The following is a 22,977-nucleotide window of genomic DNA, read 5'->3' on the forward strand; positions in this document are numbered from 1 at the left end:
GCCATGTACAATAAGACCGCCCACAAAACGGCGTATCCTGAAGCGACTGTCAGAAAGCGGCTTAAAGATGATCTGTAAAACATAATCTATGCAACATTTTGACCAAAGAACCACCATTACATGTTATGTAGGACCACAAGGAAGTGTTTCACATTTAGAAAATATATTATATTAATATGACTCCTTTTAATGCGACCTATAATCCAGTGTGCCTTATATATGAAAAAAGATAAAAAATAGACCATTTCTCTGCAGTGCACCTTATAATTCGGTGCGCCCTGCGGCCCAGAAAATACGTGATTAATCACGGGATTAATCATGATTCATCACAGGTGATTACTTGTTTGCATGACTAAAATGTGCTTTATAAAAAATCCCCAATATTAGTACATAAATGCAGTTTTATTGTCAGAATGTCATGGAGGAACATTTTTTTTCAAAAAGACGGAGGAAAAATATAATTTTGTTATAATAGGGTTTCTGAAGGACAAACATGACACAAACCTCCCTAATTGTTAAAAATCCCACTGTTTATATTAAACATGATTCTCTGATGAGAGTATTTGGCGAGCGCCGTTTTGTGTTACTAATTTTACTAAGTCTGTTTACATGTATACATTTCTTCAATGATACTATAGAAATACATATTTTTTGTCACTTCTTTTTTGTCTCATTTTGTCCACCAATCTTTTTATGCTGTGCGTTATGCTGTGGCATTTTGAGCTCTTTTAATTTCCTATGTCCTCCGTGTATTTCATTTATATCTGCGCTTCCCATGACACATTATCGGTACGTAATATTGCCTGCATTTCTGATAGTTGTTTGTGTGCCATGTTGTTCCAGACCACAGCAAACGTAACCCAGCTTGCATAGATTTTTATAAATCCATTCGAAGAAGACAGCCCGCCGTTTCCTTTAACTTGAACACACACATCTATACCTTTGGCCTTTATAAGCCAGTAATTCAGAGGAGTTATTTCCCCCTCTGAGAAGCCTACGTTATACTAATGTTTTCCAATGTTGTAAAAACGTGTAAAATAAATATTAAATTTCAACATGTCTGTCATTGAAGATTTGCTGCAGCCTGCAGCTGCAGTCATTTTGATACTAGGCTAATACAGCTAATATAGACACTTACATCATGTGTTGCCTTCATTATAATACTTTTAAAGTAATTTTGATAGTAGGCTAACATAGCTAATATAGAAACTTACATCATGTGTTGACTTCATTATAAGACTAAGACTTATACAAGACTTTTAAAGTCCTTTTGATAGTAGGATAATATAGCTAATATAGACATTTACATCATGTGTTGCCTTCATTATAAAACTTATATAAGGCTTTTAATTTTTTGCGGCTCCAGACAGATTTTTTTTTTATGTGTGTATTTCTGGTCCAATATGGCTCTTTCAACGTTTTGGGTTGCCGACCCTTGGGTTAAGGTAAAAGTGGTCAAAATAAAATGCACGATCAATCTAAGTGTGTACATGATTAATGTGATATTTTTTGTGATGAATCACACTCGTTAACTCGTTCATTTTGACAGCCGTAATTAAAATACATGCATTACTAAAATCCGCTACATATCTTTCTCTTTTTATTGGAGAGAAATTTTTCAACTTTAGCAGCAAAATAACCTATTTAGTGGCCTAGGGCAGCGGTTCTCAAATGGGGGTACGCGTACCCCTGTGGGTACTTGAAGGTAGGCCAAGGGGTCCATGAGATTTTTCAAAAATATTCTAAAAATAGCAACAATTAAAAAATCCCTTATAAATATATTTATTGAATAATACTTCAAGAAAATATGAATGTAAGTTCATAAACTGTGAAAATAAATGCAGCAATGTAATATTCAGTGTTGACAGCTAGATTTTTTGTGGACATGTTCCATAAATATTGATGTTAAAGATTTTTTTTTTTGTGAAGATATTTTTAGAATGATGTTCATGAATCCAGATGGATTTCTATTACAATCCCCAAAGAGGGCACTTTAAGTTGATGATTACTTCTGTGTGTAGAAATCTTTATTTAGAATTGAATCACTTGTTTATTTTTCAAAAAGTTTTTTGTTATTTTTATATCTTTTTTTCCAAATAGTTCAAGAAAGACCACTACAAATGAGCAATATTTTAATTGTTATACAATTTAATAAATCAGAAACTGATGACATAGTGCTGTATTTTACTTCTTTATCTCTTTTTTTCAACCAAAAATGCTTTGCTCTGATTAGGGGGTACTTGAATTAAATAAAATTTCACAGGGGGTACATCACTGAAAAAAAGGCTGAGAACCACTGGCCTACGGGTTAGAGTGTCCGCCCTGAGATCGGTAGGTTGTGAGTTCAAACCCCAGCCGAGTCATACTAAAGATTATAAAAATGGGACCCATTACCGCTTAGCATCAAAGACTGGAATTGGGGGGTTAGATCAACGGGCGCTGCCACCGCTACTGCCCACTGCTCCCCTCACCTCCCAGGGGGTAATCAATTGTGATGGTTCAAATGCAGGGAATAATTTCGCCACACCTGGTGTGTGTGTGTGACAATCATTGGTACTTTTTAACTTTAAAAGTCCCATATACACTGCCTGTTATGTGACTTTGAACTTGGGTCCTAAAATGCTAAATCCGACCTCGTATACGTACGAGATCAGCTCAATTATAAAAACCGTACAATAATAATAAACACAGCTCTTACTGTGGCACACTGCAGTAAGCCATGCAAACACAAACAGACTGGACAAGTTGGTAGAGAAGGCCAGTAACGTGGTGGGAGTGGAGCTGGACTCTCTGGTGGTGGTGTCAGAGAGGAAAAGTCCAGCAAAACTCCTAAGCATTATGGATAACACCTCCCACCCACAACACTCGCACCTTGCGGAGAGAATGAGCACAGTCAGTGGAAGGCTCGGACTCCCTAAATGCAACACGGAACGACACAGGAGGTCCTTCATACCGACAGCCATCAGACTGTATAATGTATATGTTCCTTGACTGCACTTAAATGTAGAATATATGTAGAATATATTTATACTATTCATATATTATATATTACATATTTAATATGTGCTATATATTATTTATTATTATTATTATTGTCTATTGTGAGCGAACTGTGGTGCTGAATTTCCCCCAGGGATCAAAAAAGTACTTTCTATTCTATTGTATTCTATTGTATTCTAAACTACAATCACAACAATTCACATTTTGCTCAATTAGTACCCTTCAGACACTGTCAATCAAAAACAAGCATTATTTTCATTACTGAGTCAAACCAATAGATCGGGGGTCGGGAACTTTTTTGGCTGAGAGAGCAAAGAAGCCAAATATTTTAAAAGGTATTTACGTAAGAGCCATATAATATATTTTTAACACTGAACACAACTAAAACTGGGCATTTTTAATTAAGACCAACATTTCTAAAGTATAATAGGTCTTTCATTCTTTGTAATAACGTTGTTATTCTGAAGCTAACTTAGGAGGGGGCGTGGCCTGCGGGTCTGCAGCGAAGCGGGGTGTTGCCAGGACCGGCCTCGAAATCAGCGACAGGTGTGTAAATTGCCCACCTGGGCCTTGTTGAAGAACCCCCAAGAGGGCTAGCCCTACCCTAACCAATAATAAATAAATTATTTCTTACCCTTAAGGCAACTTCTTGAACTGGTGCGGTAGAAAAAAGGATGAATGGATTCAAATGCATGAGCATTTTTATATTTTTAATGTTATTTTTAACACTGTGATTACAAGTGGAATTATTCATTACTTTTTGTGTTAAGTAGTGTCAGCTCAGATTTATCTGAGAGCCAGATGCAGTCATCAAAAGAGCCACATCTGGCTCGCGAGCCATAGGTTCCCTACCCCTGCAATAGATGGACTTGATTTTGCAAGATGTACCTAATGACGTGTCCCTAGGAGTCTTCTTATCTGACAGGGATCTCTCTCTCTCTCTTTCTCCCCTTCTTTCCTGTTAGACGTGACTCTTTAGCGCCCCCCGAAGAGAGAGACTATAACTGCAGGTGCGTCTCCAGGGACTAGGGGGGAGGAGGGTAAATAACACCATTCTTGACCTGAAGAATCAGCCAAGTCCACCTGTTTTATTGTTGGTTTTTTTGGACAAGTATCTGGGTCACGTGATTGCATCTAATGATTAAAAAGCCATATAAGAAGAAAAAAAATGTTTACTGGTGATTTAATAAAGCTTCATTTCACTTTGCCATCCTTCCAACTGAGCATCATTCAATTAAAAAGCAATCCTCACCTCCCCCACTCATCCACTCTAATATTTAATTACTGCATTTTTTTTTTTTTTCAGATTTCACCTCCCAGGCATATTTTCACTCGGCTCCTGCAAGTTAAACACGGGGCGTGGAGCATTCGTTAATTGACACAATTACGCACAGGCGCGTCGTGGTCACGCAGGTCCCCAGAGAGACATCAATCACTGCGTTACTGGCCTGCCAAAAAACAAAAACAAAAAAACAAAAAAAAAACATTCCTGTTCTCATCATTAATACATATCAATAACTTGAACATGAAAATAAAACATTTTGTATCCAATGACATTGTTTTTTTCCCCTAATTTTAGTGCCCTAGCCTCACTATCTGTGCATCTTTAAAAAATAAATAAAAAACCTTGTATTAGACATGATTGGCAAAAAGACTTTATCCCATCACTGGGATTACAGTGACGTCACGCAGCTCCCCTTGCATGGATGCATGCTAAAGAACTATTGAGGCACAAATAATAGCACAAGCACAGTCCATATCTTGCAAGTCTTTCGTTATCCTTTAAGCCTCCTTCCACAACAACATTTTTTTCCCCTTTAATGACGCTTAATTTCAGATCCTTAGAAGAGGAGGGGGATTATTCATTCATATAAAACAATCTGCAGCATGGTGCCAGTCTTCAAGTCCTATTCCCTCCTATATGTGGCGAAAGTCATGTATTATTAAGAGAGAAAGGGGGTGGAAAAAAAAAGAAAGGCCGTGTGGAAACGCGTGTATGCCCGTGGATTTGAGGTGGATTTTTTTTTTTTTTTTTTGTGGGGGGGAAGCAATCGATCTATCCGAGGCTTGAGGAGGAATATTGCTGATGGTTACAAAAGAAGGCGAGATGTCTTTCTCTCAATTTGGATATCCTTACAATGCAACCTCACAGGTAAGTCTCTTTTATAACTTTTTTTTCTTCTTCTTTAACTTAGATCGGTGTGTGTTCCTCCCCTCTCCACGCGTGATGTTGTCGTGCCGAATATTGACACACACACGCACCCCGTGTCCAATAACGCTGAATTATGAATGAACTTTTTTTCTCCCCCCTTGGTGACAATAGTGATGAATGTCACCTATTGCGCGCCGTGCGTAATTACGCACCACGCACTAATCTGGCGCGCAATCAAATCTCTACATTTTAGTTTTAAGGTACATGTTTTGCTGAGGTTAAAGTCTGAGCACTTTCTTTTAATAAAAAAAAAGAAAACAAGCATTATATATTCCATCCATCTTTCCATTTTTCTACCGCTTGTCCCGTTCAGAACTCGAAAATTCAAAATCCCCCCCAAACTTTGTCCCATTTCAGGAATTGTTACAAAAGTTACTTACCTCAATAAAATGTTTTTATTTTTTTATTTTTTTTAAAAAAGCTCCAAACTAACTGTCAAGTTTTTTTTTTGTTGTTGTTTTTTTTTTTCAATCTAAAATCTCCACCATTTATTTTTCTCTGTGCAGTTTTTCGTGTCGGCAAACCCCAGTACGACTTGCTGCGATTCGATTTCCAGGTCGGTACCGGACGGGTCCACGGCGGGGGCGCAGAACTCCACCTCCGCCGCGGCCGCGGCAGCAGCCGCCGCTGCCGCTGCCGCCGCCGCCGCCTCCTTCTGTTGCCCGCCTTACGAGAACCGGCTGCTGACGGGGAGTCGCTCGGAGCTCAACGCGGCTCTGGGCGTGTACGCCGGATCCCCCTACGCGGCGGCGGCTGCAGCCAGCCAGAACTACGCCAACTACTTCCCCTATGGAGCAGACCCTTCCGCCGCTATCTACTCCTCTCTGGTGGGCTGCACTCAAGAAGGGGGGAGGGAGTGGATCTGGATCAATTAATCCATTTTTTTTACACAGTGCAAACTTTCAAAAAGCCCCATTTGTTTGTATAAAAAAAACAAGAAAAAAAAAACATGCAAAAATATGCATAAAGCCTACTGTATATTTTATTATTTATTTGTAAAAATAATATTTATTAATTAATTTGATAGGGAAATTATAATACAAGTACTGAGAAAACAGACCCCTTTCTGTCCCTTCACCCCAAAAATACATTTTTTTTTACAAAAATACAAAAAAAAAATACAAAATTACAGAAAAATATTATGAGTAAAATAACAACACCTCCCCCCCCCCCCCCCCCCCCCCGTCCTACATTTCAGTCATAGTGGGTAGCAATGTACTGCCCTCCTCTTCACCCACCACAAGTATATAGAAAATAACATTAACTAAGTAAAAGGGGGAAAAAAAGTAACAACAAAAACAAAACAGAGAAGTGTCACTGAATAAAAACAACAACAACAAAGGGAAAAAAAGAGTTGAGGTAAGTGAAAAAGTTAATTGTCAACAGTGAGTGTCACGTTTATCGTATAGTGTCTTTAATTTAGCTATGTAACTAGTTAAGCAGCCTCAGGTCGAGTCAAATTTTTCTGGTGTACCCCTCAGATTATATCTAATTTTCTCTAAATCAGAAGTCACCAACCTTTTTGAAACCAAGAGCCACTTCTTGGGTACTGATTAATGCGAAGGGCAACCAGTTTGATACACACTTAAATAAATTGCCAGAAATAGCCAATTTGCTCAATTTACCTTTAATAAATAAATCTATATATGTAAAAAATGGGTATTTCTGTCTGTCATTCCGTCGTAATTTTTTCCTTTTACGGAAGGTTTTTTGTAGAGTTGAGGTAAGTGAAAAAGGTAATTGTCAACAGTGAGTGTCACGTTTATCATATAGTGTCTTTAATTTAGCTATTTAAGTTGTTATGCAGCCCCAAGTCAAGTCAAAGTGTTTTGGTGTACCCCTCAGATTATATTTAGTTTTCTCTAAATCAGGGGTCACCAACCTTTTTGAAACCAAGAGCTACTTCTTGGGTACTGAATAATGCGAAGGGCTACCAGTTTGATACACACTTAAATAAATTGCCAGAAATAGCCAATTTGCTAAATTTACCTTTAATAAATAAATCTATATATAAAAAAAAATGGGTATTTCTGTCTGTCATTCCGCCGTACATTTTTTTTCCTTTTACGGAAGGTTTTTTGTAGAGTTGAGGTAAGTGAAAAAGTTAATTGTCAACAGTGAGTGTCACGTTTATCGTATAGTGTCTTTAATTTAGCTATGTAACTAGTTAAGCAGCCTCAGGTCGAGGCAAATTTTTCTGGTGTACCCCTCAGATTATATTTAATTTTCTCTAAATCAGAAGTCACCAACCTTTTTGAAACCAAGAGCCACTTCTTGGGTACTGATTAATGCGAAGGGCTACCAGTTTGATACACACTTAAATAAATTGCCAGAAATAGCCAATTTGCTCAATTTACCTTTAATAAATAAATCTATATATGTAAAAAATGGGTATTTCTGTCTGTCATTCCGTCGTACATTTTTTTTCCTTTTACGGAAGGTTTTTTGTAGAGTTGAGGTAAGTGAAAAAGGTCATTGTCAACAGTGAGTGTCACGTTTATCATATAGTGTCTTTAATTTAGCTATTTAACTAGTTATGCAGCCCCAAGTCAAGTCAAAGTGTTTTGGTGTACCCCTCAGATTATATTTAATTTTCTCTAAATCAGGGGTCACCAACCTTTTTGAAACCAAGAGCTACTTCTTGGGTACTGAATAATGCGAAGGGCTACCAGTTTGATACACACTTAAATAAATTGCCAGAAATAGCCAATTTGCTAAATTTACCTTTAATAAATAAATCTATATATATAAAAAAATGGGTATTTCTGTCTGTCATTCCGCCGTACATTTTTTTTCCTTTTACGGAAGGTTTTTTGTAGAGAATAAATGATGAAAAAAACACTTAATTGAACGGTTTAAAAGAGGAGAAAACACGAAAAAATGAAAATTAAAATTTTAAACAGTTTATCTTCAATTTTGACTCTTTAAAATTCAAAATTAAACTGAAAAAAAGAAGAGAAAAACTAGCTGATTCGAATCTTTTTGAAAAAATTAAAAAAATAATTTATGGAACATCATTAGTAATTTTTCCTGATTAAGATTAATTTTAGAATTTTGATGACATGTTTTAAATAGGTTAAAATCCAATCTGCACTTTGTTAGAATATATAACAAATTGGACCAAGCTATATTTCTAACAAAGACAAATCATTATTTCTTCTAGATTTTCCAGAACAATTTTTTTTAAAGAAATTCAAAAGACTTTAAAATAAGATTTTAATTTGATTCTACAGATTTTCTGGATTTGCCAGAATATTTTTATTTTTATTTTAATCATAAGTTTGAAGACATATTTCACTAATATTGTTTGTCGAAAAAACAGAAGCTAAAATGAAGAATTAAATTAAAATGTACTTATTATTCTTTACCAAAAAAAAAATAAAAAAAATTGAACATTGATTTAAACTGTCAGGAAAGAAGAGGAAGGAATTCAAAAGGTAAAAAGGTATATGTGTTTAAAAATCCTAAAATCATTTTTAGGTTGTATTTTTTCTCTAAAATTGTCTTTCTGAAAGTTATAAGAAGCAAAGTAAATAAATAAATGAAATTATTTAAAAAAGTGAAGACCAAGTCTTTAAAACATTTTCTTGGATTTTCAGACTCTGTTTGAATTTTGTCTCTTTTAGAATTAAAAATGTCGAGCAAAGCGAGACCAGCTTGCTAGAAAATAAATACAATTTAAAAAATAGAGGCAGCTCACTGGTAAGTGCTGCTATTTGAGCTATTTTTAGAACAGGCCAGCGGGCGACTCATCGGGTCCTTACGGGCTACCTGGTGCCCGCGGGCACCACGTTGGTGACCCCTGTCTATCTATCTATCTATCTATCTATCTATCTATCTATCTATCTATCTATCTATCTATCTATCTATCTATCTATCTATCTATCTAACCATCTATCTATCTATCTATCTATCTATCTATCTATCTGTCTATCTATCTATCTAGCAAACGCTTGTTTGCAGAATTGGTATCAATTTTAAAAAGGACCCCAAATTTATTTTATCCTCAGGATGTCCCATCTAAAAATGACTTTACACCAGGGGTCACCAACGTGGTGCCCGTAAGGACCAGATGAGTCGCCCGCTAGCTTGTTCTAAAAATATCTTAAATAGCAGCACTTACCAATGAGCTGCCTCTATTTTTTAAATCTGATTTATTTACTAGCGAGCTGGTCTCGCTTTGCTCGACATTTTTAATTCTAAGAAAGACAAAACTAAAATAGAATTTGAAAATCCAAGAAAATATTTTAAAGACTTGGTCTTCACTTGTTTAAATAAACTCATTTATTTTTTACTTTGCTTCTTATAACTTTCAGAAAGACAATTTTAGAGAAAAAATACAACCTAAAAATGATTTTAAGATTATACCTGTATACCTTTTGACCTTTTAAAATTCCTTCCTCTTCTTTCCTGACAATTTAAATGCTCAAGTAAATTTATTTTTTTATTTTAAAGAATAATGACAAATTTTAATTAAATTTTTCATTTTAGCTTCTGTTTTTTCGATGAAGAATATTTGTGAAATATTTCTTCAAACTTATTTTGATTAAAAGCCCCCCCAAAATTCTGTCAAATCTAGAAAATCTGTAGAATCAAATTTGAATCTTATTTCAAAGTCTTTTGAATTTCTTTAAAAAAAATAATTCTGGAAAATCTAGAAGAAATAATGATTTGTCTTTGTTAGAAATATAGCTTGGTCCAATTTGTTATATATTCTAACAAAGTGCAGATTGGATTTTAACCTATTTAAAACATGTCATCAAAAATATATATTTATTGTGAGAAATCATTAAGATGATCAGTGTTTCCACAACGATAAATATAATTGATTATTTATAATAACATAGAGTTAAAGGTAAATTGAGCAGATTGGCTATTTCTGGCAATTTATTTAAGTGTGTATCAAACTGGTAGCCCTTCGCATTAATCAGTACCCAAGAATTAGCTCTTGGTTTCAAAAAGGTTGGTGACCCCTGCTTTACACCGTCATTTATTTGTCAAAAAACTAAAATCTGTTTTAAAGTGATATGCAATAACCTCCTCCAACTTTCATGTTCGCTCAAATTAAACTGGATGATTAATCTGCGTTGATACACGATTAATGGATAATATTTTGTGATTAATCACATCCGTTAACTCATTTAATTTGACAGTGCCAGCAATCTTTATTACTTTTTATGAACCAAAACGCTAAACCCCCCTTAATTTTGTATTGCTATAATTTTGCGTATAAAATGTTGCATAAAAATTAATGTTGTTTTTTTTTTCCCTGGCAGAATCCGCAATACGACATGAAGGAGAGCACGGGCACTTTGCACTCGGGCATCAGTCAGACAGCAGCCTACTATCCCTATGATCCCTCCCTGGGCCAGTATCAGTATGACAGGTGAGATTTATGTTCCGATTTTTTTTCGGTCCACTTTGTGTAATTTAAGCCCGGGCGAGCGTCGCTTGCCAAAAACCCTTTCCACTTTTCATTAGTGTGCCGTGTTCCTGTCAAAGGTCAGGGCGTTAGCTGCGTTTTAGGTGTATATCGAGCGGTCAGACACGGGCGCTCTTGTGACGCTCTACGGTCTACCTTTCCTGTGTCAGATACGGGACGGTGGACTTCAACAGCACGGCCAGACGGAAGAACGCCACCCGGGAAACCACCAGCACCTTGAAAACCTGGCTGTACGAGCACCGCAAGAACCCCTACCCCACCAAGGGCGAGAAGATCATGCTGGCCATCATCACCAAGATGACCCTCACCCAGGTCTCCACCTGGTTCGCCAACGCCCGCCGGAGGCTGAAGAAGGAGAACAAGATGACGTGGTCGCCCAAGAACAAGGCCAACGACGACAGGAAGGACGACATCGGCAAGGGCGACCAGGACTGTCTCACCAAAGGTAGGAACTGCACATTTTGAGACATATCCGGTATCATTTAGTTGTGCATGGGCAGAATAATAGGCAATTCCATTTTGGTGCATATCAAAACATTTATAAAGCACACACCCAATTTTTGGACTAACTTAATTCTGTACATATTTTAAAGACCTACTGAAACCCACTACTTCCGACCACGCAGTCTGATAGTTTATATATAAATAATGAAATATCAACATTGCAACACATGCCAATACGGCCGGTTTAATTTACTAAATTACAATTTTAAATTTCCCGCTGAGTTTCCTGGGCTTCACGGTGGCAGAGGGGTTAGTGCGTCTGCCTCACAATACGAAGTTCCTGCAGTCCTGGGTTCAAATCCACGCTCGGGATCTTTCTGTGTGGAGTTTGCATGTTCTCCCCGTGAATGCGTGAGTTCCCTCCGGGTACTCCGGCTTCCTCCCACCTCCAAAGACATGCACCTGGGGATAGGTTGATTGGCAACACTAAATTGGTCCCTAGTGTGTGAATGTGAGTGTGAATGTTGTCTGTCTATCTGTGTTGGCCCTGCGATGAGGTGGCGACTTGTCCAGAGTGTACCCCGCCTTCCGCCCGATTGTAGCTGAGATAGGCGCCAGCGCCCCCCGCGACCCCGAAAGGGAATAAGCGGTAGGAAATGGATGGATGGATCAGTTTCCTGTTGAAAACGTCGCGGTATGATGACGCTTGTTTGTGACGTTATTGGTTGTAGAGGACATATTAGCTAGCACCACTTGCGGCTCAAAGTCGTCTCTTTTCAACGCGCAATTACACAGTATTTTGGACAACTGTGTTGCTGAATCTTTTGCAATTTGTTCAATCAATAATGGAGAAGTTAAAGTAGAAAGATGTAGGTTGGAAGCTTTAGCCTTTAGCCACACAAACACACGGCGATTCCTTGTTTAAAATTCCCGGAGGTGAAGCTTTACTATGGATCAGAGCGGTCAAGCGAACATGGATCCCAACCACTTGTCAACCGGCAGGTTTCGGTGAGAAAATTGTGGTAAAAAGTCGCCTCTTACCGGAGATCAGCGGATCTTGCGCCGTCCATGCAGCTGCTGTAATTTCTCTTAGAAACTGGCGTCAACACACCCGTGGACACACCCCTCCGACTATCAGGTACTATTTAACTCACTAAAACACTAGCAACACAATAGAAAGATAAGGGACTTCCCAGAATTATCCTATTAAATGTGTCTAAAAACATCTGAATCACTCCCAATGCAATCGCCTTTTTTTAAAAAACTTTATTTATTTATTTTTTCTAGTCCTTCACTATCAATATCCTCATCCACAAATCTTTCATCCTCGCTCAAATTAATGGGGAAATTGTCGCTTTCTCGGTCCAAATAGCCCTTGATGCTGGAGACTCCCATTATAAACAATGTGAGGATGTGAGGAGCCCTCCCACCGGTGACGTCATCGTCTGCGACTTCCGATAAAGGCAAGGCTTTTTTATTAGCGACCAAAAGTTGCGAACTTTAATCGTCGATGTTCTCTACTAAATCCTTTCAGCAAAAATATGGCAATATCGCGAAATGATCAAGTATGACACATAGAATGACCTGCTATCCCTGTTTAAATAAGAACATCTAATTTCAGTAGGCCTTTAACCACTGAAAATACTTCAATGGTACATACCACCTAACGCTAACTAACATCCGTCCATTCGTACGTCATCCCTGATTGATTAGAAAGAATCCTGCTAATTAACCAACAACATTTCAGTTCGGCTCAGTTTTTATTTGTTGTGCCTTTTGTTTGAGGTATGGATGTGTTACGGGTGTCGGCTTTTAAACTTCATTTTATGACGCTTTGAGGGGCTTTAAGATCATCGCTAGCGCAGCTCAACTTAACTCTCAATAAGTGCAGAATTTTCCTTTCAAGGGCTAAAACATTGTTACCTTACTGTAGCAAAAAAAACTAATACATTTTTATGCCGATCAAATCATTTATTTTCATTCTTTACCGTTTGATTCTTTAAGGTTTCAATTGTGCAGTTGTACCAGGAATGAAGTAGCCTGCTATTTACTGAACAAAAGCGTGACCAAGCTTAACCTAATACAACTTTTTATTTGCTTGATACGTGAATCCCGACATAAAATTGGTATTGTCTTTCAATTTTAATTTTTCACCCCTTATGAGCCAGAATGTACCTAGCTAACAAACTTATTTTTATTCGACTCCCTCATTCTAATAACATTTTGTGTCATCCTTCATGAACCAGGAAGTACCAAGCTAACTAAATCACTCTTATTTTAATAACGTTCAGAGTCGTTCTTCACGAACCAGAAGGTACCGAGCTAACTAACTCACTTTTATTTTAATAATGTTTTGTGTCGTCCTTTATGAACCAGAAAGTACCTAGCGAACTTACTCACTTTTATTTTAATAATTTTTAGCGTTGTCCTTCATGAACCAGGAAGTACCTTGCTAACTAACTCACGCTTATTTTGATAACGTTTAGCATCATCCTTCATGACCCAGGAAGTATCTAGCAACTACCTCACTGTTATTATAAAAATGTTGTGTATTGTCTTTCATTACCAGAAAGTACCTAGTGAACTAACTCACTTTTACTATGAAATATTGAGCGTCATCCTTCATGAACCAGGAAGTACCTAGCTAACTAATTGACTTTTTATATAAAAATGTTTTGTGTCATGCTTCATGACCCAGGAAGTATCTAGCAAACTAACTCACTTTTATTATAAAAAATATTTTGTGTCGTCCTTCATGAATCAGAGAGTACCTAGCTAACTAACTCACTTTTATTTTGATAATGTTTAGCATCGTCCTTCATTAACCAAAAAGTACCTAGCTAACTAACTCACTTTTATTTTAATAATGTTTTGTGTCATGCTTTATGACCCAGAAAATATCTAGCGAACTAACTAATTTTTACTATAAAATATTTAGCGTCATCCTTTATGAACCAGGAAGTACCTACCTAACTAATTGACTTTTAATATAAAAATGTTTTGTATCGTTCTTCATGAACCAGAAAGTACCTAGCGAAGTAACTCACTTTTATTTTGATGACTTATAACTTTTAGCGTCGTCCTTCATAAATCGGGAAGTACCTAGCTAACTAACTCACTTTTCTTATAAAAATGCTTTGTTTCATTCTTCATGAACCAGGACGTACTCAGCTAACTAACTCACTTTTACTCTAATAATGTTTAGCGTCGTCCTTCATAAATGAGGAAGTACCTAGCTAACTAACTCACTTTTATTATAAAAATGCTTTGTTTCATTCTTCATGAACCAGGAAGTACTCAGCTAACTAACTCACTTTTATTCTAATAATGTTTAGCGTCGTCCTTCATGAACCAGGAAGTACCGAGCGAACTAACTCATTTTTATTATAATAATTTTTTTGTTTCATTCTTCGTGAACCAGAAAGTACGTTGCTAACTAACTCACTTTTATTTTAATGTTTTGTTTCGTCTTTCATGAACCAAGAAGTATCTCGCTAACTAACTCACTTTATTATAAAAAAATGTGTCGCTTCATTCTTCATCAACAAGGAAGTGACGAGCTAACTAACCCCGTTTAAAAAAAACAAAAAAAAACATTTATCGTCGTCCTTCATGAACCAGGAAATATCCAGCGAAAGAACTCACTTTAATTGTAAAAATATTTTGTGTCTGTAATATTCATAGCCAATGAAGACCCTATGTTGGATGAGTGGCATTTTAATCAGAAATCTGTTTAGGCAACTACATGCTCAAGGTGGCCAGGGAGGGGTCCTAGCTTGGATACAGGAAGTCAGTAGGAGAGACAGTTATTGGTAGAGAAGTTGGATGTAGATGACCTGTTGGAATAAAAACACAACTCAAAGCCTGAAGAAATCGTCCTGCAGTTTATTCAGTACATGGGAATATTACAGTGTCGTCTTTCATGAACCAGGAAGTATTTAGCTAACTAACTCCCTTTTATTTTTGATAACATTTAGCATCATCCTTCATGTACTAGGAAGTATCTAACTAACTAACTTACTTTTATTATAAAAATGCTATGTATCGTTCTTCATGAACCAGGAAGTGCCAAGCTAACTAATTCACTTTTGTTATAAAAATGATTTGTTGCATCCTTCGTGAACCAGGAAGTATCGAGTGAACTAACTCCCCTCTGTTTAAAACATGTTTTGTATCGTCCTTCATGAACCAGGAAGTACGTAGCTAACTAACTCACTTTTATTTCAATAATGTTTAGCGTCATTCTTCATGAATCAATAAGTACCGAGCGAACTAACTCACTTTTATTTTGTTGATGTTTTGTGTCATGCTTCATGAACCAGGAAGTAACTAGGGAACTAACCAGATTTTATTATAAACTTGTTTTGTATCGTTCTTCATGAACCAGAAAGTACCTAGCTAACTAACTCATTTTTATTTCGATAATGTTTAACGTTGTCCTTCATGAACCAGGAAGTAACTAGGGAACTAACCAGATTTTATTATAAACATGTTTTGTATCGTTCTTCATGAACCAGAAAGTACCTAGCTAACTAACTCATTTTTATTTCGATAATGTTTAACGTTGTCCTTCATGAACCAGGAAGTAACAAGGGAACTAACCAAATTATATTATAAAAAATGTTTTGTATCGTTCTTCATGAACCAGAAAGTACCTAGCTAACCAACTCATTTTTTTTCAATAATGTTTAACGTCGTCCTTCATGAACCAGGAAGTACCTAACTCAGTTTTCTTTCAAAAACATTTTGTGTTGTCCTTCATGAACCAAGAATTAGCCTGCGAACAATTACACCAACTAAATACTTAACACTTATTTATTTTCTTTCTAAAACTGTTCTCCCCACCTGGAAAGGTTGTTCATTATTCTACCAACAATTAGAACCAGGAAGTAACCTGCTGTTGTTCGTAGTCCTTATCCTGCTTCCGAGCTCACAGTTGTCTTCACATTCCGCAGATTCCAGCGACTGCAAGGAAGAAAAGGACTTGCACTTGAGCGATTTGGACGACATGGACGAGGACGACTGCGACAAGCTGGAAAGCGAATGTGAAAAGGTGGTCTCGGACGAGCGGGACCTTCATAGGTCCCTACCTGGCTCGCCCCCAAAGAGAGACTGTTCCTCGGAGCTTCACCTCAACGTGGTCAACAGCTTCCACCACGCCTTCCCCTGCGCCGTCAAACCCGGCCTCCCTTCCCTTCCGCCCGACTTCTTGGATCCGTCGAAGACCGCTTCCACCACAGGGACATTGACCCTGTCTCACTTTGAAGCTTCAGACAAACCGAGGATTTGGTCTCTGGCTCGTACGGCGGCTTCGGGTGTCATCCTGAGCCCCCAGCACGTACCCGAGCTGAGGAACTCCAGCGGGGACTGCCAGCTCCAGCGGTTGGCTGGCGCTCCTGGCGGACAATGCGGGCTCATGAGAGGCCTCCAGGATGTCCCCGGTGCTGTGAACCCCTTTCCCGAGAGCCCCTCTTTGCACTCCAAAGTCTACGGCCCTGGCAGCTACAATCACAAGGGCCTGCAACTGCACTGTCCGTCCTACGCTGCGCTCCCTGACGCATGCCAGTACTCCACCTCGGAAGGTACGTCCGCTTTAGTTGTCACTTTTTCAAATTGTTGGTCTTTCCAAGACTGTATTTGATTTTCTTCCGCGCCTGCGTAGGATTCTCCAGCAAGGCGGCAGACACATCCCAATCATCAGAACTCAGTGACGCCTGTGCGAGCATGCATGAAGACAAGGCTGCGGCATTCAGACCTGCGATGAAGAGGTGAAGCAGGTGGGTGTCGCCCTGAAACTAATCCTTCGGAATCAAGAAGGACCTATCATTAGGTACACCTCAACTGTCTAAGGCAGGAGTCGGCAACCCAAAATGTTGAAAGAGCCATATTGGACCAAATATACAAAAATAAGCCTTTCATAAGTGTTGTAAAGAAGACAACATATGATGTAAGTGTCTATGATTATCGGCAGTCACTCGAAGGAGTATGACGATCCTTCTGGTAGGGGTGTATCCCTTTATGGAGGATGCCTGTGTATGACTTAGTTCTACGTGGGGAGACTGGTGCACAGACAGTCACCACACGATCCTTGACAGAAACGGGTCAGGGTCCAGTGGCATGGAGTCCAAGATGACTGGGGACCCTTTTCTGCTGCAGCCTTCTTCCGCCATTGCAGCCGTTGTGGTAGTCCTTAAATCTACCATCTTCAGCCTGCTCCGCCGTTGAGGTCTTCACCATATCCCTGGCTAGGGGGCAGTCAGGTACTAGGCCTTTGCCGAGGGCCACCTGGGGTAACGGTAGTAAAGGGGTTTACTTCCTAGTACCCCAAGACCCCATGGAGGAGCCTCCACTGCTGGATATATAAGTGTCTATATCAGCCTACTATCAAAATAACTATGTGTCGCAGGCTGAAGAAAATCCTCATTGACAGAAATGTTCAAATGTAATATTTATTCTACACATTTTTACAAAATTAAAAACATTACTAAAACGGAGGCTTTTCAGAGAGTGCGATAACTCCTGGAAATGACTGGCTTAGAATGATCAGAGGGTAAAAGATGTGTGTGTTCAAGTTGAAGGAAACGGAAACTGCAAATAAAATGAGCTCAAATATAGCTACAAATGAGGCATAATGATGCATTATGTACATACCGTTAGCATAAATATAAAGTTAGCATCGATTAGCTTGCAGTCATGCAGTGACCAAATATGTCTGATTAATAATGTCAACAAAGCTCACCTTTGTGCATTCATGCACAGTAGGGCTGCGAATCTTTGGGTGTCCAACGATTCGATTCAATATCGATTTTTGGGGTCACGATTCGATAATATATCGATTTTTTCGATTCGACGCAATTCTCGATTAAAAAACGATATTTTTCCGATTCAAAACGATTCCGTATTCATTCAATAGGATTTCAGCGGGATCTACCCCAGTCTGCTGACATGCAAGCAGAGTAGTAGATTTTTAAAGAAAAGCTTTTATAATTGTAAAGGACAATGTTTTATCAACTGATTGCAATAATGTAATCTGGTTTAAACTATTAAAAAAAACAAAAATTTGACTTATTTTATCTTTGTGAAAATATTGGACACAGTGTGTTGTCAAGCTTATGAGATGCGATGCAAGTGTAAGCCACTGTGACACTATTGTTCTTTTTTTAATATTTTTATAAATGTCTAATGATAATGTCAATAAGGGATTTTTTAATCACTTCTATGCTGAAATTATAACTAATATTGATACTGTTGTTGATATTATTTAATTTTGTTTCAGTACTTTTGGTTTGTTCTGTGTCGTGTTTGTGTCTCCTTTCAATTGCTCTGTTTATTGCAGTTCTGAGTGTTGCTGGGTCAGGTTTGGTTTTGGAATTGGATTGCATTGTTAAGGTATTGCTGTGTATTGTTTTGTTGGATTGATTAAGAAAAAAAAAAAAAATTCTTTTCAAAATGAGAATCAATTAGTGTTCGAATCGATTTTTTCCCACACCCCTAACGCACAGTATAAAATGTTTATTGATAGATTATTATCAAGGCAAACAATGATACATACTAGATCTGATTAGTAATGTTGTGGCCAGTCACTCAAATAAAACAACATGATCATACTTTAAGGAAACTTTTTATTGTTTTTTTTGTCAATTTAACATCCTATTTCTTCTTTTTGTTATCCCCTCTAGATGAACGGAAGACATCCCACGATAACAAACTAGGGAAGTTAATTATGCACTAATGGACATACTGGTCTCAGTGGGACATTTGCAGTGTGGAACATTTTGCACAACTTTTTTTTTTTTTTTTACATATACGGTATTGAGGACTTTATGCAAAAACCATACAAAGGTATGAGAAATGTGTGTGGCAATCGCTTATTTGTGTATTTATTTTATTTATTGTGGAAATGTTTGTTGAGTGACTTTGTGTCTCCTCTAAGTGTTCTGTTCAAAAAGTGTATTGTTGTGCATTTGTCTTCAAAAAGAGACAAAAATGGCCACTTATTCAGTTCAATGTGTTGTGTTATTGTGTAAAAATGTGAACAAATTCTGTGTGTTTTTTTGTTTTGTTATTTTTTTTTCTAAAAATACATGTTTTTTTTCCAAGACTTTTCTGTGTCATGGCTATTTAAAGACCTGAGGGGGCGCGCTTTCAAAGACCGGAAGAAGTAGAGTTGATCAAAGTTGATCGTCTCCACTTTGACGCGCGTGAGCCGAATCCACGAGTTGCAGAAGAAAGGCGTCCCGGTCTCCGCGCTGACATCCTCTAATCGCTAGCGGCGCCGAGCGCTTTGTAGCCGGGACGCCGGAACACATGCTTGAATGATGGCGCGTCCCCGGTGTGCTGCACTAACTTGGCATTGTGTTCATTAAAAGGTCATTTGTAGCATCAAACCATTCACACGCTCCATCAAAGTTGCTTTGATTCGCCTCGTTTGCCAACAGCCCATCTCGTTACAACTAATGACGCGCTCCAAGTTGATTACTAAAAAGACGATCGTAAAACTTTTTTCACTGCAGAAGATTGAACAAATGATCAATAACCCGTTCCAGTGTGAAACTGGACTTGTCTTGAAACTTTTACAGAAAATTTCGAAATAAGATTTGTAGATTCTACAGAATTGGTTTTCAAACTCCTTTTATTCGAGTACGACCTAAGAAAAATCGTGGCTCTCCGAGTACCATTATCATTACCAAAGTACAGTAGCGTAGTAGGCCCAAGTATTCAATAAAACAAGACAGATGTTTAATTTAACAAGCATAGTCAATACTTGTGGCCACTGTAACAATACACACACTTTGATTGATTGATTAATTGATACTTTTATTCGTAGATCGCACAGTTCAGTACATATACCGTACAATTGACCACTAAATGGTAACACCCGAATACGTTTTTCAACTTGTTTAAGTCGGGGTCCACGTTAATCAATTCATGGTACAAATATGTACTATCAGCATAATACAGTCTTCACACAGGTTAATCATCATAGTATATACATTGAATTATTTCCTTTTTTTCCATTTTGGAGGTTGGGATGAGGAGCCTTGGTTGATATCAGTACTTCAGTCATCAACAATTGCATCAACAGAGAAATGGACATTGAAACAGTGTAGGTCTTACTTAGTAGGATATGTACAGCCAGCAGAGAACATAGTGAGTTCAGATAGCATAAGAAAAAGTATATACATTAGAAATACATTTGATTATTTACATTAGGTTATTTACAATCCGGGGAGATGGGATGTGAATGGAGGAGGGTATTAGTAATGGGTTGAAGTTACCTGGAGGTTTTGTTTTAGAGCGGTTTTGAAGGAATATAGAGATGCACTTACTTTTAACACATTTGAACACTAACACTGTGTTGGGATATAAGAAAAAAAGCCATTTTAAGTGTGAAAACACGAATAGCCTAAATGTAAATAATACAGTTCCTTTAATTGGTGCGAAGAAAAATGATGCATGAAGAATTTTATTTAAAAAACTGCCTCCCCAAAACATATTGTCACCCTTTTTTTGTGTGTGTAAAACAATGTTTATACTACTTGAATTTACAAACTTGAATTTACAAACTTGAATGCACGATTGAGACTAAAAACAAGGGGAAATTAGTTATTTAATATTTTCTGGCACAACATTGCTAATCCATAACTTAAATTAGGGTAAGGCACATTCAATGCTGTGGAAGGTAACGGTGAGGTGGAACATTTTTAGGGGTGCACAAAAAAATACATAATTTTTTGGTGTTCCCCTGCAAAATGAGCTAAAAAAAGTTAGCGTACTAATAATGTCATGATTACAGTCACCACGAGTAAAAATGTAAATATTTTAAATCTGATGTGAATACCAGCATGTTAACATTATCATGCTGGCAAGATAGTAGCAAACTATTTAATTTGTAGGTGTATATCTGCAAAATGAGCTAAAAAAAGTTAGCATACTAATGTTAGTATGATGACAGTTAGCACAAGCAAAAAATAAATATTTGACTCTGATGTATATACCAGCATATTAACAATAACATGCTTGCAAGATAGAGTTCAGTAGCAAATTATTTGATCTGTATGCAAAATTAACCAAAAAAAAGTTAGCATATTAATGTTAGCATGATAACAGTTAGCACAAATAACAAAGAAAATATTCGACTCTGAGGCGTATACTTGCAAAATTAATTCCAAGACCAGCATATTAACATTAGCATGCAGGCAAGATAGAGTCCAGTAGCAAAATATATCATTTTTTGGTGTATATCTGCAAAATGAGCTAAAAAAAAAAAAAAGTTACCATACTAATGTTAGCATGATAACGGTTAGCTCAAGCAAAAAACTCAATATTTGACTCTGATGTGAATACCAGCATGTTAACATTAACATGCAGGAAAGATAGAGTCCAGTATCAAACTATTTAATTTGTAGGTGTATATCTGCAAAATGAGCAAAAAAAAAAAAATGCTAGCGTATTAATGTTAGCATGATAACAGTTAGCACAAATAACAAATAAAATATCCGACTCTGAGGCGTATACTTGCAAAATTAGTTCCAAGGCCAGCATGTTAACGTTAGCATGCAGGCAAGATAGAGTCCATTGTCAAACTATATCATTTGTTGGTGTATATCTGCAAAATTAGTTAAAAAAAAAAGAGGTTAGCCTACTAATGTTAGCATGATAACAGTTAGCTTAAGCAAAAAACTAAATATTTGACTATGATGTGAATACCATCATGTTAACATTAACATGCTAGCAAGATAGAGTTCAGTAGTCAACTATTTAATACGTACACTGTAGGTGTACTATATCTGCAAAATGAGTGAAAAAAAAAGTTAGCATATTAATGTTAGCATGATAACAGTTAACACAAGTAACAAATACAATATATGACTCCGAGGCGAATACCTGCAAAATGAGTTCCGAGGCCAGCATGTTAACATTAGCATGCAGGCAAAGATAGAGTCCATTGTCAAACTATTTAATTAGTAATTGTAGATCTGCAAAATGAGCAAAACAAAGTTAGCATATTAATGTTAGCATGATAACAGTTAGAACAAGTAAAAAATAAAATATCAGACTCTGATGTGAATACCACCAGCATGTTAACATTAACATGCAGGCAAGATAGAGTCCAGTAGCAAAATATATAATTTTTTGGTGTATATCTGCAAAATGAGCTAAAAAAAAAAAAGTTACCATACTAATGTTAGCATGATAACGGTTATCTCAAGCAAAAAACTAAATATTTGACTCTGATGAGAATACCAGCATGTAAACGTTAGCATGCAGGCAAGATAGAGTCCATTGTCAAACTATATCATTTGTTGGTGTATATCTGCAAAATTAGTTAAAAAAAAAAAGAGGTTAGCCTACTAATGTTAGCATGATAACAGTTAGCTTAAGCAAAAAACTAAATATTTGACTCTGATGTGAATACCATCATGTTAACATTAACATGCTAGCAAGATAGAGTTAAGTAGCCAACTATTTAATACGTACACTGTAGGAGTACTATATCTGCAAAATGAGTGAAAAAAAAAGTTAGCATATTAATGTTAGCATGATAACAGTTAACACAAGTAACAAATACAATATATGACTCCGAGGCGTATACCTGCAAAATGAGTTCCGAGGCCAGCATGTTAACATTAGCATGCAGGCAAAGATAGAGTCCATTGTCAAACTATTTAATTAGTAATTGTAGATCTGCAAAATGAGAAAAACAAAGTTAGCATATTAATGTTAGCATGATAACAGTTAGAACAAGTAAAAAATAAAATATCAGACTCTGATGTGAATACCACCAGCATGTTAACATTAACATGCAGGCAAGATAGAGTCCAGTAGCAAAATATATCATTTTTTGGTGTATATCTGCAAAATGAGCTAAAAAAAA

The 22,977-nt window shown here is 37.1% G+C and overlaps 1 protein-coding gene across 2 annotated transcripts; it reads left to right on the forward strand.

Moving 5' to 3' along the window:
* The first annotated feature begins 4,659 nt into the window (after positions 1-4,659).
* Positions 4,660-19,312, forward strand: irx6a (iroquois homeobox 6a). 2 transcript variants are annotated; one of them, XM_061877245.1, is made up of 7 exons: positions 4,660-5,152; positions 5,719-6,039; positions 10,489-10,598; positions 10,805-11,100; positions 16,055-16,681; positions 16,762-16,876; positions 18,779-19,312. In XM_061877245.1, the coding sequence occupies exons 1-6, from the start codon at positions 5,087-5,089 to the stop codon at positions 16,869-16,871; spliced, it is 1,530 nt and encodes a 509-aa protein (XP_061733229.1). In that variant the 5' UTR covers positions 4,660-5,086; the 3' UTR covers positions 16,872-16,876; positions 18,779-19,312. The 2 variants fall into 2 exon arrangements, with proteins under 2 accessions (XP_061733229.1, XP_061733234.1); XM_061877250.1 differs by having other exon boundaries at positions 4,661-5,152; positions 5,769-6,039.
* Positions 19,313-22,977: the final 3,665 nt, after the last annotated feature.

This window comes from Nerophis ophidion, linkage group LG02 (assembly GCF_033978795.1).
Source record: "Nerophis ophidion isolate RoL-2023_Sa linkage group LG02, RoL_Noph_v1.0, whole genome shotgun sequence".
Classification (NCBI taxonomy): domain Eukaryota; kingdom Metazoa; phylum Chordata; class Actinopteri; order Syngnathiformes; family Syngnathidae; genus Nerophis; species Nerophis ophidion.

What these genes read in the sequence shown, in the direction of transcription:
- irx6a (XM_061877245.1), top strand. Translation starts at nt 5,087, where the DNA reads ATGGTTACAAAAGAAGGCGAGATGTCTTTCTCTCAATTTGGATATCCT. An exon ending in CCGCTATCTACTCCTCTCTG is followed by an intron (nt 6,040 to 10,488) that starts GTGGGCTGCACT and finishes TTTCCCTGGCAG; the next exon opens with AATCCGCAATACGACATGAA. An exon ending in CCAGGACTGTCTCACCAAAG is followed by an intron (nt 11,101 to 16,054) that starts GTAGGAACTGCA and finishes CACATTCCGCAG; the next exon opens with ATTCCAGCGACTGCAAGGAA.